General features: G+C 26.3%; 1 protein-coding gene and 1 long non-coding RNA gene across 3 annotated transcripts; both read left to right on the forward strand.

The window, feature by feature from the left end:
- The first annotated feature begins 655 nt into the window (after positions 1-655).
- LOC113552083 (probable cytochrome P450 305a1) lies at positions 656-15,258 on the forward strand. Of its 2 annotated transcripts, none has more exons than XM_026954763.1 (8): positions 656-777; positions 12,241-12,495; positions 12,584-12,972; positions 13,389-13,497; positions 13,797-13,977; positions 14,059-14,176; positions 14,397-14,538; positions 14,901-15,258. In XM_026954763.1, the coding sequence occupies exons 1-8, from the start codon at positions 675-677 to the stop codon at positions 15,068-15,070; spliced, it is 1,467 nt and encodes a 488-aa protein (XP_026810564.1). In that variant the 5' UTR covers positions 656-674; the 3' UTR covers positions 15,071-15,258. The 2 variants fall into 2 exon arrangements, with proteins under 2 accessions (XP_026810564.1, XP_026810566.1); XM_026954765.1 differs by having other exon boundaries at positions 14,397-14,521; positions 14,901-15,050.
- Positions 2,950-4,731, forward strand: LOC113552084. The gene is made up of 3 exons (XR_003405156.1): positions 2,950-3,331; positions 4,328-4,504; positions 4,590-4,731. It is a non-coding gene; the product is annotated as an uncharacterized LOC113552084 (long non-coding RNA).
- Positions 15,259-15,962: the final 704 nt, after the last annotated feature.

A 15,962-nucleotide genomic window follows, 5' to 3' on the forward strand; every position in this document is an offset into this window, starting at 1 on the left:
TTAAACAGAATTACTTTTTAATATAGCAATTTACAATCTTTTGAATTTTGTAATATCAAATAATACGTGTAGTTGCTCCCAACGACTACCGGCTTCGGTCGCCGAACTCGAGGTCCTACGGATCTCTCGGTTGGAGGCTTGACTCCCAACCCCCCCCCCAGGGGGATGAAAATAGTCCACCTAGGGAGGGAAATTGGCTAAGTGTAGACCTAAGCTAACATAATGGGTAACCTAACAGATGACATAACCTATTCTTTGACATATATAGTAATGCAACTTTGAAGTGTCGTAACTTCTTAACTATTTCCGAGCGCCAAATTCTGACTTTACCATCGTTTCCAGCGTACTTAACTACATATATTTCAATTACAAAAATTGCAAAAAAAAAGGTGTCCCGTAAAGTAAAAATATACCAAAGGTTTTAATATAAGAGTAGTATACTACCTTACCCTTAGTAAAAGCGTGGTTAAGTTTGGTAGATCTCATTTGGTGGAAACGAATATTGGTGGAAACAGGAAAAGGGAAAGGTACACTTTTGATGGAAACGTGTTACGCCCGTTTAAACATTGTGTTATAGGTGAGTTGCCGGACCTGTATATAAGACTGTGGATTATCTTATGATTATTCTTAGTTCTTACCTGTCCTAGCACTAATTAAACGATAATAATACTATCATGTCTCTGTTATTAATGTCTTGGTATTTTGTATGTTTTATTGCAGTCATTCTGTTATTGATCGCTCTCCGTACGTGTAGGAAACCAAAAAACTATCCACCAGGTAAAGTCTAAATTTTCAGAATTATCTTTGTTTTAATAATGATTTACTTTAAAATGGGCTAATAGAGTTAGTGTGTAGATAAGTAACCTATATGTTAAACCACGGCGTAATATTTAAATAATTAATTTGCTACTTGAATATGGTACCTATGCAATAAATTATAATCCAGGATATATTATATCCATGGATATATTGTAAAAAAAATGTCTCTTAGTGCTCTCAAAACCATTTTACAAAGAGATAAACTATTGCGTTGTGAAATTATTAATGAATCATAAACTATAGTTAAAACGTTACACTTATGTAAATTCTTATAAAATAACAATTATAATATTTATTTTTATATTAATTCATTTAATATTTTAAACACTTTTACGTGTTAATATGCTTTTGTAAATATATGGTGAGAGACTGTCCTAATATATGTGACGAGTACCTCTCAATTTCGTTATTCTGTATTTTATTGTCTCATATTTTTATCTTTTATGTGATTTTAGTATTTCACATAATTACCTATATTTGAGTTACCTATTAAAAGAGCACAAAACACAAAACAACATTTCTTTAAATTTGTTTTAAATGTTAAATTATTGTAGCTATGGCTATATAAAATGATTTGGTGAAAATCCGATGTAAAAAAATTATTACTTTAAAAAATATTAAGAAATGTAGAATAGCCGCGTGACGTCATTGAGCTCTACTTATTGTAATTGACTATCTTATACGAGTAAAAAATCTTGAGAGACATTATTAATATTTATAAAACTAAACGTCTTATTGAAATCCTGATACTTGCATCATATTAAAAACATAAAACCACATATTTATACGTAAATAAAATTTTTAAGTTGGTAAAACGTTGTGTGAAGCGAGGAACTCTTACACGTTAAGATAGGCAATTACGATGAGTAGTGCCCTGCAGTGACGTCACGTGTCTTTATTAATTATTCATAACTCATTGAATAATGTGACTAGAAACGTAAAATTTACACCATTATTCTTAGAATTGAACATTCTTTCAAATAAAAAAAACTTATTTTTTATGTTGTGGGCTCCTTTAAACAATCCATACATTTTAGATTAATAGATACACTATTACAATTAAAGAATTTTGAAGTTATACACATCTGATTAATAGTTACATAATAATTAGGATAGTTATAATGATGATAACAATATATTTATAAATACTAATTAATAACTATAATACCATATAATAAATTATTAGAGTAAACGGTTACTTAGTTTTTTTTTTAGTATGGTTAGTATATGGTTAAATTTAACATGAAACCATTTAGTCTTATCGTCATTATTCATAGATGTAATAAAAGAAACATTATAATATATTAATATATCGTATACTTTTTTATATACTTTTGTAATTTTGGTATATATTATAGTATGTTATAAAAATTTCAATATTGTACTCTATAATTACCATTTGGCAGTAATTAGTGGCGGCGTCAGGTTTTTTTTGTTGGGAGGAGAGCGATACCTGGCGAAATTTTATTCTAGTGGGGCATTTATGTATCACCCATTAATTTGTTTATACCGTATTTTCAGGAAAATATTGCTAAAAATTAAAAAATGTTTTGGGTATATTTTATATTTTTAAAAAAATAATCAAAAAATATACCTCGATTATTAGGTATTATCTTAAATGTACTACAGTAAAACTTCAAATTTCCTCAATTTTTTTTTTATTTATAGTTATGTTACAACACGGAAAAAAATATTTACCAAATAAATTTGGATAACGAAAATATATTTGGTATCATTATATTTTAGTTGGGTTTGATACAACTATATATTGACATTTACTATAAAGTTATGGTTAGAAATTTAGTAGTTGTACCAATAAAATTTAGTCGGCATGATTAAATTATATATATGTACAACAAAATTAATGATTAAACAAGCTAAGACTTATAGTTGAAACTATATAGTAATATTTACTAATAATACTAGTTGAAGTAACTAAAACTGGTGTCTGCATATGTCGATAGCTAAACGTTTAGGCATAATCATTATATTATTCAGTTGGAATAATTATAAAATAAAGTTGTTATTGTTGTTGATATTGTGGTTATATTATTTTTAGATGCATAAGAAAAACCAAAATATCGCGCGTATCCTTTGTCCTAACATTCGTATTCGTGCGTGTCGCGCATTATGGGTCGTACTTGAATGTGTATCAGAACATATAAAAATTATTACCCATAATAGGTTCCTATTGTTTTTATATGTTATTATTTTCATTCACCCTTTGGCCATCATTACAATAATTTTCAGTTTCCACTGCACTTTTTCATTTACTTGTGATGTGTTAATGCGTGTATTTGTGTATATAGACTTTTTACTGTTCTTTAGTACTTACCTACTTTTTTATATCGTGCTTGTACACAGTAGGTAGTAATTAGTAACGGACTTTATATATAATCGAATATTTATGCCACTGCATATAATTATTGATCGAATTTTTTCGCTATGAATAAATTTATTGTTGGCGTGCCGATTAAATGGGGATTTGAAGAACTGATAGATACGTTTAAAGGTAATTATTATTATTATTATTATTATTATTATTATTATTATTATTTATTTAACAATATTGGGTTTATTTAATATGATACCTATATACAGTTTTGAATGTACTTTAAATGTTTTCTAAGTTCTAAGTTTTTAACAAAATACATACCTAAGAGTTCAGGTTAGCTTATATGTAGGTAGTACATTATCTGGCTAAAAAATTAATGTTTCAATTGTAATTAATTTTTTAATTTTAGTGTTTTTAAATGTAACTAGATGAAGAAATTGATAAAGATGAGTTTATATCATTAACAAAACTAATGTTTAGAAAATTAATACCAAAGATAGGTAAACGTGCATCATTTAATAAACAATTAACTAGGCTAAGAGAAATTCAAGTGAGTAAATAAGTTATTATACCTACCTATAGATATATATATATATATAGATATCAATCATGGTAGTATTATACTAGTATAATATGTTTGTGTTGGATGTTGGAATTTTATATAATGTAAATGTCAATATATTTGACAAATCAGTCACTGAAAAATTTTATACCTATACATATTATTTCATATTAATTCATATTACTTGTCCATTTAATTAATTCAAATTTATGTATTTGGCAAGTATACCAGTTGTTAGAAATATGCATTGGAAATTTAAATCTTTAATTATTAGAGTATAAAGAAAAATTATTGTGTCTTAAGAATAACACATGACCTAGTCAGACTCTACATAAATAATGGACTGAAACATCAAATTATAGATTGAAAATAAAAAAAAAATTGTATTGCAATTTAACCTGCCCTTAAATGTCCTACTGGTCATTTATTAGTGAGTTTTATGTTTAATTGTTTATGTAAATAATACAATATTATTGTGCACAATGAAATTAACGTATTATAATATTAACTATGGTTATACTAAATGTGTATAACATGTTTATTGTTTATATATTTTATCAAATATGTTGTTTGAAACAGCATTGGATTTACTTGTATTTTTATTGTTATAGATTGAAATTGGTTTCCAAACTTTGTATCCAGGAAAAGATAAACTTTTATTTCTTAAGTTTGACACATTTAAAGTTAAGTTAATCAATTATATTGATAAAATTATAAACTAAAAAAATGTTTTTCATTACAAGACAAGTCTTCATTATTTTCCGAACTTAAAACCCTGTCAAGGCTTGGTAATTAGTAATTACTACCTAACCTAGTTAATATTTTGTTTAACATATATTTTTCTCCTAAAAAAATACCATTGTCTTTTTTAAGGTAATGATAACATATTTGTACTCAAACTTTTGTCACAACTTTTTCAACCATTAACAATCAAGTTGGACAAAAAACATAAAATAGACGACAAACATTCAATTTGGAGACCATCTAAGGCTGAACAAGTAGATTCTTTTGTTCTATGTACACCTGTTAGTTTAATTCTATACATAGATTTTAAATAATTTTTAAGTTTTACTAATTTATATTTTTGATTATTAATTAAATATAATTTTTTGATAAACTTTATTTCAGGATGTTTTGGAATTGAGGAATGTTCATGCCCAAAAAATAGAAAATGCAGTTCAATATGGTACAACATTACAGCCTTGTATAGTAATCGTTAATAATAATGACGTTTATGCTGTAACCAACAGCATATATTATAAGTTAAAAACATTAGATGTTTGTTACAAATCTTATTTTGCTCTTAATTTACATTATCCTCAAGAAAGTGAACAGATTTGGTTGTTTATCCAAAACTGTTTCTTCGATACAACGCTCAAGTCAGATAAACATGCTTTATTTGTTAAAACATTTATAAACAATTTAAATAACATAAAGTTGTCACTTCTTAGTAAGTAATATAAGTACACACTTATTTATATACTTAGTTATAATATTTTATTTTTTGTTTTAATTTACAATAAGTAATTTAATTTAAATTTAAAAAAAATATTTCATTTAAATAGTTTAATAAATACCTATTATAAACATTAGACGACTTTTGAATACAAAGATGCCTTCTTGATTTTGTGCAACTCTAAGTTCAATTTAAATTCTCATTTTTTAATACATATAAATATTTTTCATGATCCAAAATCTATAGATGAATTTAAATGTAATGAATTAAACTGCTTTAGAATTTTTAACTCTTTTCATTCATTTAAAAATCATTTAAACCAACATAATAATCTAGACACACAATATATAAATACACCACTTTCCTGTAATTTGACTGTCATAACAACAACTTCTCAAGGAATCTCTGATTTAAATAATTTCCATTCTTCCATTAAAAATCATAATTCCCTTTAAAACCTTGTCCAGAACCAATTACAATTACTGAGTTTATAGAAACACTTCAATCCAATACAGTATCTTAAGCATCAAAATGGTATAGTAATGATTCAATTCCCAGAAATATAATTCAAACACTATTTGTTGACATTCAATTTTTTAACTATTCGTTTTTATGTAATTTGAAAATAAAAATATTAGAAATAATAGATTTAAACCCGATTGATTTTAATGAAACAAAAGAAACAAATGTCAGTTCTTTTACAATTAAGTGAAGATCCATACATTGTACCAATTTTTGGTTTAATCCTATCACTATGACTATTTATTGCTCGAGATGCTGATAACAAACCATTTATAGTAGGTATGCAATATGTTTGTAATTATTTTAATGAACATCTTAAATCGTATAATGTAACTTTAACAAATGAATTAGTATATTGCTGTATTGAAAATTTAAATAGTGTACATCCAACTGTATGTGTAAAATTGAATGGTTTATATTATATACCTAAGTAGTAATGTTATTTTTTTAAATACCTGTTGTCAATATTATAAAATATAAACTTAATTTAGTTACTATAAATTGTATAACTTAAAAATAATTATATTTTTTTTTTATTTAATAAATATTATAAATATGTTAATAAAAACAGTTGTTTTTACTTTGTTTTTATTTACTTTTACTACATATTTTACTGAATTATTTTAGAGCATTGACTATAATTGTATAGTAAGGTAATTAAAATTGTATTTCCTAGTGCAACTATATATTTTAATGCAATCAGTATTTTTATTTGGCAGTTTCATGTAATTAAGGTAAATAACTAATTATGAGGTCAAAATTGATAAACAATTATAGTTATTTTACTTATATAATTCAGTTAGAATGCATTAAAACAATAGTTGTCTTAACTATATGAAATTTTTGAAATGTAACTAACCAATATTTACAATTATATATATTATATATTATAATTATAATAGTACATAATTTACCTATTATATTTTATTATATAATTAATATATTTTACGATTGCCACAATGTTATTCATACACTAATAAAAGTGTTGATGATATTTAAAATTTGTTGGAAGTCATTTCTTGTAGTTACGTTATTTTTCATTAATAATAAAATATGTGGTGAGTGAATAATATAAATGTTTATAGTGGATAATATGATTATATAATATAATATTTGTTTTTAGTGTATAATGGTTATAATATTATAATATCAGTGGCGTATATAGGAATTAATTTGGGGGGGGGGGGGTTATAAAAACTAGAATATTATATAAATTAAATTCAAGCAAAAAATCCAATTTTCTAGGCAGATTTGCAAAATTATTAATCACTTTTTCAGTGTCTATTGAAATACTGCGATGAATTGACATGAGGGCTAATACTGTTAGTCGATTTTCACTTGTACTATTTCTTAAGTACGACTTCAATCTTTTTGAGTTAAAAATGATCTTTCCGATGATGCTGTTGATACCGGTAAAGTTACTAATATTGAAATCAAGCACCATATACTTGGAAAAAAATCAACGGATACTTTATTGAAAGTATCAATAGCAGACTTTGGACACTCATTCTAAAGGAACTTTTTTCCATTTTTCTATCCATACTTTTAATTCTGATTCAAATGTATTGTAACTGGGTAAAACATGTTTATAAAAGTCTATACATTTTTTAAAATCATAACTAGGTTTAAATTTGTTGAGGAGATTTAGAATCAACTTTTGTAATACAGAAATAATTTCATTGTGTTTAGAAAATCATTCTATTAATTGATTTTTAAAATAATCGATAAATGGTATAAATATTGTTCGTTTATAATACTGTTTCGGTGATTTAGCTGACTTAATAATAATAATGCCCAGTTATTCGAGGTATTTGAATAGTTTCATCCAATATATTCAATTTTTTTCGACTTCTAATAACAATGTTTGAAATTCTCTATCGGCATTTATGCGAATAGAAGATAAAACTTGTATACAATTTTCAACATTTTCACAACATCCAGTTTAATCACTATTTACTTTTTGTAATGCATTACATAATGGAAATGTAAAGGCAAAAAGTTTTTCTATGATATATAATGCTATTATAAATTGAGACGAGCGCTGAGTCTTGGATAATTGAAAAGCGAGTTGTGATGTTTCTATATTATGATTATTTTTGAGATTATGTAATGCATAAGCTATAACTTTGTATAAATCTTTGAATCTCAACATACTTTCGTGACGATCTACCCAATGTGTTTCACACATTTTTATAAGGGTACTTTGTTGGGCACTTGGAATATGTTTTTTTATATATTCTTTTAAAACCTCAGATCTCATTGGAGATTTTTGAAAGAAATTTATAATTGCTGAGACTGAACAAATACAATTTCGTATTTCAGGAATGGTACAAGATTTTTCCTATCGCTAAATTGAGTGAATGAGCCGCGCAGTGAACGTAAAGCATATGTGGTATTTCATCTCTAATATACATTTGGACACCACTATATAAGCTACTCATTGCACTCGCCCCATCATAACCTTGACCAATTAAATTTTCAATTTTAAGTCCTAGTTTTCTTATTTCTCGTATAATTGTACATGCCATTCCTTTTCTACTAACATCAGAAATAGGAACAAATTCTAAAAAGTCTTCTCTAATAAAACCATTATCAATATATCTTACACACTAAGACATTTGTTCGATGCGAGATATATCACAAGTTTCATCTGCCAAAATCGTAAAAAATTTTGATTGGTTTACTTTTAACACAATTTCTTTTTGAATAAGAGAACCGCATATTTGTATTATTTCATTTTGAATTATGGGACTAATGTAAACCGATTTCCCCGATGAATTCATCAAATGACTTTTTAGTGTTAAATCACCACTTAATGCTCGATATCTTAACAAAGCTCGAAAGTTACCGTCATTATTATCTTTTTCGCAATTAAAAATAGGGCTACTATCGTCGTGACCTCTAATTGCTAACTCTTGACGACCACAAAAGATAATAGTTTCTATTATTGGAATTAATTTTAAGCGATTTTCGATAACTTGAGCTTTTTTAAAAGAATTTACTGTGTAGCTACATCAAATGTTTTATTTTCTATTATTTTAACAAACTCATCCGCTCTTAACGTTGACAATTTATGATACTCAGCATTTGAACGCGTTGTAAAATATTCGAGAGCATTTTTCCAATTAATAAATGGTTTATTAACTAATGCACCAACTTTTCCAGAGCTACATTTTCCCGATGTTTCATTTGAAAACAATACACATATTTTACAAAACGCACCATCTAGTTTTTTTTGAATATACTAACCAGGAAAAACGAGTAATCCAAGATAGTTGAAATTTTAATTTTCTTTTTGAAACTACCGGAAGGTTATATGAAGTATGAGGCTACCATGGTTTTTTCAATAAATCATACTTAAGCTTATCGTTAGATATTCTTGTATTAATATATTAACCAATATCATATATTTCAGTTTATTCAGTTAAATTAGTTGTATCAGTGTTCCTTTCAATTTCGGTGTTATTAATAATATTTGATGAACAAGGAATAACATCATTATGATTAGGCTCGGGCACAGCGGTTTTTTTATTAAAAAAATGTAGTAGTGAAGGTTGTGATGTCATACTTGATGCTTATTAGAACTTGATACCTCGTGGATTGTTGGATCGTAACAGAAATATTATTTTTCGTAATTTAAATGATACCTACATATAATTACACACGCCACTCGCACATAGCACTCAATTGACCATAATATACTGAAATAACCTAAGTCAGAAAACAAACTAAATTCTGTTCATCGCGTCTAATTTGGTCGTAACTCGTAATAAATATAATAAGTATATTATGAAGAATTTGAGTGGCCGTTAAAGTCGATACCACGAACTGAGATATATAGAATATAGATAAATATTACTATATATTGTATAGATATTATGACTATCGACGACGCACGAGTCGCTCGACGGTCGGTCATTATCTCAATTACCTAGTAATACCTATTTCATATAAATTGTGAACAATTTTTATTTATACGCCTCGTCAGCGTTTTTCATTTTTGTTTTATCCCGTGTTGCGCTGTTGGGTTTTAGTTGATAAATTGATTAAATAAATTCGTATGAGTGCCGTACCAACAAACAATTTCGGTGGGGGGGTTGAACCCCTAAAACCCACCCCCCTATATGCGCCACTGAATAATATGGTTAATTTTATATTATAGGATAAACTGATTAATAAAATACAATAAAATTGTATTATTATACGGTATTGCTTACAAATTATAATAATATCAATGTCTATGAAAAACAGGCTGAGTTAATATATAGGTAGTTATTTTTAATAATGTCTAGTTATCATCATTGTCGATAACATATATATTATTATTATGAGTATATGCGGGTGTTAAGATTATCTATTATCTTTTAGTATTTATGTATTGAAAAAAATATATTTTTATACAATTTAGTTAGAATATTATTATTACATACTTGTTACACAAACATTGAATTTTGAATAACTTTTTTTTCGATAAGTCATTTACGTGATGACATTTTTTTTGTAGGTGCTCTATAAGTTTTTAAGTTTTTTTTGTATATTTTAATACTGTAATAAAATGAGCTTTAATTAGATTAGTTTTTTTATAATTATTTAATTTATATAATTATTATAACTTATAAATAGGACCAACACTTGTATGAATTTGCATATTTTTATTGGTTGATCAAAAAAATAGCTAGTTTATACCAATATTTGTTTCATAACCTAAAGATGCTGTATACACGAAATTATATTTTGCATATTTTTGCATTTGTAGGGCATATTTAAGATCTTAAAAACTAGTTAAAGACTCAATTAAACTAATAAAAACTGCGCGAAGTAAAATATGTGAAGTTGGTGGTACAAATGGCACTGATATTAACAAAAAATGTTAAGATGTTTTTTTTTTTTTAAAAAAAAAGGTTTTTATATTCTTACGAAAATTTCTAAAGTATTATCCGGTGTTAATCCACGTTAAAAGGTATCTCAGAAGATTTGACAAGCAACGATTTGTTGTATTATAAATAGGTACCTATTACATCCGTTGATGTAGAACGTTCTTTTTCACGCTACAAAAATTTGTTAACGGGCAATCGACGATCAATGCTGTTTGAAAACTTATCCAAATCATTAATTATTCAATGCCATAAGATCAAGTAAAAATTAAAATGTTTATCATTTGATTATAGATAATGTTTTTGCTTAACTTATTATTTATTAATTATTACTTTAATTTTTTAATACCACACATTTTTGTAAATTATTGGCAATAATTGTATTATAGTATAATACGTAAAAAAATTAATCATTTAATCATTTTTACAATAACATTTTTTTAGAGCATATTTTGGTAATTTTTAGGGTATAACTGCATACATATTTTATACATTTTTAGGGCATATAATTATCGGCCTTAGTTATAAGTTATAACTTTCTTTACATTAATAATAATATATTCACATGTCCGTAAATTAATTTAAGTACTGAAACTAAACATTTTTATTTTATATTACAATAAACTACAAAATAATATTAATGTTATTATCACTTTTTTAGAAAACCCAATGGAATTTTGTTACGGGATTTTAAATTCTAATTTTCAAATTCTTTGAAGGATCTTAGGAGGATTCGGTGGAGATGTAAACTCCTGATTTTTAAACAATAACTTCCGTTTTTACTGTAAATTATTTAGCAGATAATTTTTTTGAAAAATTTGAAGCATTATAATCAAATATCTTACAAGTTATTTTTTACTCATACTATATCATGTATTAAGAATACTAGTTCTGTGATCATGGATTTGGAAGATATAGGATTTATATAGGCGTAAATAGGGTGGGACTTAGGGGGCTTAGTTCTCCCAAAACTAATGATTTAACTACATAATACATTGGAAATCCAGTATAGAACTGAGCTACAGTCCCCCCTAACCTCCTCCAAATTTCAAACACTATTTGCGCCTATGTAATAGGAGTGATGGGAGTTATGGTGATTTGGAAATTGTATTAATCTATTATCATTTATAATTTGTAAAAATTATCGAAGTATAATAAGTACTAGATCCAATAACTCTAATTAAAAAAAAAAAACTATTTCCTATTTTTGTAAAACCATTTTTGTTTTAATATTATTTTATTAATTCATATTATTTATTTTATTTATATTTATCCAATATTATACATAAGATAAACGTTTTAATAATTAAAAATCTACTTGTTCAAATTTTTATTTAGGTACATTAAAAATTTCAAAACAATTATCCACTAAATAATTAACAATGAAAATTTGGGTACTGATATGAATAAAAAAAAAAAAAAAAACAGAATTTTGTATTGTTACAGAATACTCCTTAGTCCTTAAGTAGTAACAACAACATTAAAGAATTTAAAAATATGGCCTTTGAGTACATTTAAATGTCCCAAAAAATTAGGAATTCAAATAATTCATTATGAAAGGAAAATGCGGGGGTAATGATACTTAGTGGATTGCCTTGTATACATAAGTATTAAGTATATACGTTTAGTAATGTATATTAATGTTTGTTTTATTTTTTATATATATACTTAGGGCCAAAATGGATACCGTTTGTGGGAAATACGTATCAATTAGCTAAATTATCGTCTATCAAAGGCGGCCAATATTTAGCTTTCGAGGAGCTCCGTCAAAGATATAACTCTGATATCATTGGGTTGAAATTAGGACGTGAATACGTCGTTATTGTGTTTGGAAATGATCTATTGAATGAAACGCTTCATAGAGATGAATTTCAAGGTCGGCCTGATAATTTTTTTATGAGACTCCGGACAATGGGTAAACGTAGAGGTAAATACTAAATACATAATTAGTTATCACATTAAATGTCAATCGTATAAAATATTTTTTACTTTATATATGGTATGCATTAAACTAGGTATAACAATGACCGACGGATATCTTTGGAAAGTACACCGATCGTTTGTGGTCAGACATTTGAAGTTACTTGGTTTAGGACAAAGAAGAGTAGATGAATTGATTTATGATGAATATCAACACATGGTACAACGTCTAATCGATGCGATGGAAAGTGTGACGCCAACCTTATACTTACAATCAGCTGTAATGAATGTTTTATGGGAGCTGACAGCGGGCGCTAAGTTTGAAGACCCTAAGTTGTTAACGTTGATGAGGAAACGAAGTTCAGCATTCGATTTGGCTGGTGGGCTGCTTAACCAGATGCCGTGGTTACGGTATTTGGCACCTACCAGGACGGGTTACTCACTTATAACTGAAATCAATCAGCAACTTTATTCTTTGATATCTGTAAGATCTCATTAAAATCATTTTTTTTTTACAACCTTATAATTTTCTATACGACTTAATCCCAACAAATATTTATGATTCTGTTTTTTGTCTGTCCTTGCGTTTTACATATTATGACATTTAAGTATTTTATTTTTTTGAATAAATACATACTTTGCAAAATTTTCTCTTACGTTGATTAATTAAGAATTAGGTGTGCAATAAACATGTAATTTAGAGGTATTTAATATTAGGAAGTAGGTACCTAATAATACTATATTTTTGATTCATCGATGTTAAGCACCCTTCTCCCTTGTCAGAATGAAATTTTCTAAAAATTACTACATCTATTTATTTATTTTTTGCTAATATATTCTTTTATAAATGTTGACCTTTATAATACATACAAAATTGAATAATGTATATATTTAATATAGAATAATATTGCGGAGCACAAGAGAACGATAACTGACACTACCAGGGACTTTATTGACGCATATTTACATCAAATGAAAAAAGAAGATATAGACAATACAACGTTTACTGGTTAGTAATATAATATTACTAATTGTATAATTAATTTTTAGTATTAAAGTATACGTTTGACTTGAAGTATTATAATCTATAAATATAATTTCTCAAGTACATTTAAATAGTATAGTCTTTTTTCATAATCTGTGATTTAAAATCTATGGCATTTAAGTAAAACTTATTAAACCGAAATTATAATATTATACATGCTTGGAATTTCATAAAACAAATAAGAGTAATAATATAATATAATATATTCGATATTATTAATTATGTTCATTCTAATACATTTTAAAATACATTAATTATTTCAGAAGAACAATTGATAGCTGTTTGTTTGGACTTATTTATTGCTGGATCATCAACAACTAGTGGTACATTGGATTTTGCTATATTGGCTATGGCTCTGTGGCCAGATGTCCAAACTAAAGTTCAGTCTCTTCTTGATGAGATTCAGCCTCCGGGAACGTATATTACAGCCGAACAAATTCTTAAGTAAAATAAGTTGAATGGGTGCATCTTTAAATTATTTATTAATTATAATTGTTTTCATATTTAATCTATTTTTAAATATAGAAATCGATACGTGGAAGCGGTACTTTTAGAGACGAAGAGGCTGAATCATGTAGCACCAATTATGGGTCCTAGAAGTGTGTTAAGAAATACAAATCTTTGTGGATATAGTATACCTAAGGTATAATGTTTCTTTAATGCTTATGTTTAATCATAATCTGTTTAGTTCATCATAGTGGAGCATTTTTCAACTGTAGTTTCTCTTTTATAAACATTTTATTTGCATACATTTTATCTTTTTCATAAAATAATAAATGTATTTATTCTTTTGATTTTAATACTTTGAAAAAAATATGTTTAGCGATTTAAAAAAAAAATATATTAAAGTTTTAATTAAATAGGATACAACACTTTTGATGAGTTTATATTCAGTACACCACAATCCGTTGAAATGGGATGACCCTGAAGTTTTTCGCCCAGAGAGGTTTATGGATACAAATGGAAAACTCAATAAAATTGAAGAAATGTATTTTTTTGGATTTGGTAAATAGTATTATGAGTGGTCTTCAACCGGTAGATCGTGACCCATTTTTGGGTCGCGATAAGTCTTGTTTTTAAAAAAAAATTAAATTTATACAATTATGTAAGGTAAAAAAATATTTTTTTTATTATTAAACTTAGAAAATTAATAAATAATAATACAGTTTAAAAAATGTTGTATTGTATTCAGTTTTAATGGTACTACTGCAAAGCATTAACCAATTTTAGCTTTTTTACAAAGCTTACGTTGGTCGTGAAAAATGTAGGCCTAAAAAAGTGGGTCACTAGTCCAAAAAGGTTGAAGACCACTGGTTTATATTATGATGTAATTATGCTTAATAATACCATTGTTTATTTTTTTGTAGGAAAAAGACGATGTCCTGGTGAAGCGTTAGCACAGCGGTTTGTTAGCTTAGTATTTGCCAATTTAATACATGATTTTATAATCGAAATCGATCAGTTACCCGATGGAGTAAATTGTGGTATACTTATGACACCAAAACCTTATAAAATCAAAATTTCTAAAAGAAAATGAACATTTTATATATTTATTAAAGCGCTAAAGGTGCAAAATTTCATATCATTTGCGTCAAAATGTGTAAGATATAAGCACCACCCAGTTTAATATTATATACCTGTTATACCCAATTGCCAATACATAATATGAGTAATATGAAATTAGCGACAAAGATATAAAAAAATTAATGTTATTTGCTGCAATATTAAAATTTTATGTATTATTTGAAAATATTTAAAATGGTCAACAATCGGTATAGTATAATATACATACAAATAAATGAAAATAAATAAAATTTTAATAAATTGCGGTTGATTTTTAATCAAACTTTTTTCACATAATATTCTAATCGACTATTTATAACTATCCTGGTATTTTTTCCATATTGTACAATTATGTATATCTTCGTAAGATATCCTAAATTTGGTGTTTGGATGAGAGATCATATAAATAAATATGTTTTGCTTTGTAATTTTAATCAGAGGCGTATCTGACTTGATTTTATGTGAGGAGTGACCCAAGGGTCATTCGAGGAGAGGGGTTCCATAGTACTAAGTACCTCAAGTCTTATATATTTTTACATTCTAAATGATTATTTTCTTGATAATTTAGCCCCCCTCCCAAAAAAAAACAGGTGTGATCAGAGTTGAAACAAAATACCTATTATAATGTATAGACTATTAAATTATTTATTCATACTTAAGATATTATTATTTACAATTAATTATAATAATTAAAAATTATATTATAAAAATTTAAAAAGTTCAATAGTAATTGCCAATTAGTATTTATAATAATTTTTAACCTGAATTTTTCTTAATTAAAAAATCTAAGTTTCTTTTTTTCACCATAATAGCAAATTTATTAATTATTTACTCAGTAAGTATATCAATATGTCTATTTACAATAT

The sequence above is a fragment of the Rhopalosiphum maidis genome, chromosome 2 (assembly GCF_003676215.2).
Source record: "Rhopalosiphum maidis isolate BTI-1 chromosome 2, ASM367621v3, whole genome shotgun sequence".
In the NCBI taxonomy this organism is placed as follows: Eukaryota; Metazoa; Arthropoda; class Insecta; order Hemiptera; family Aphididae; genus Rhopalosiphum; species Rhopalosiphum maidis.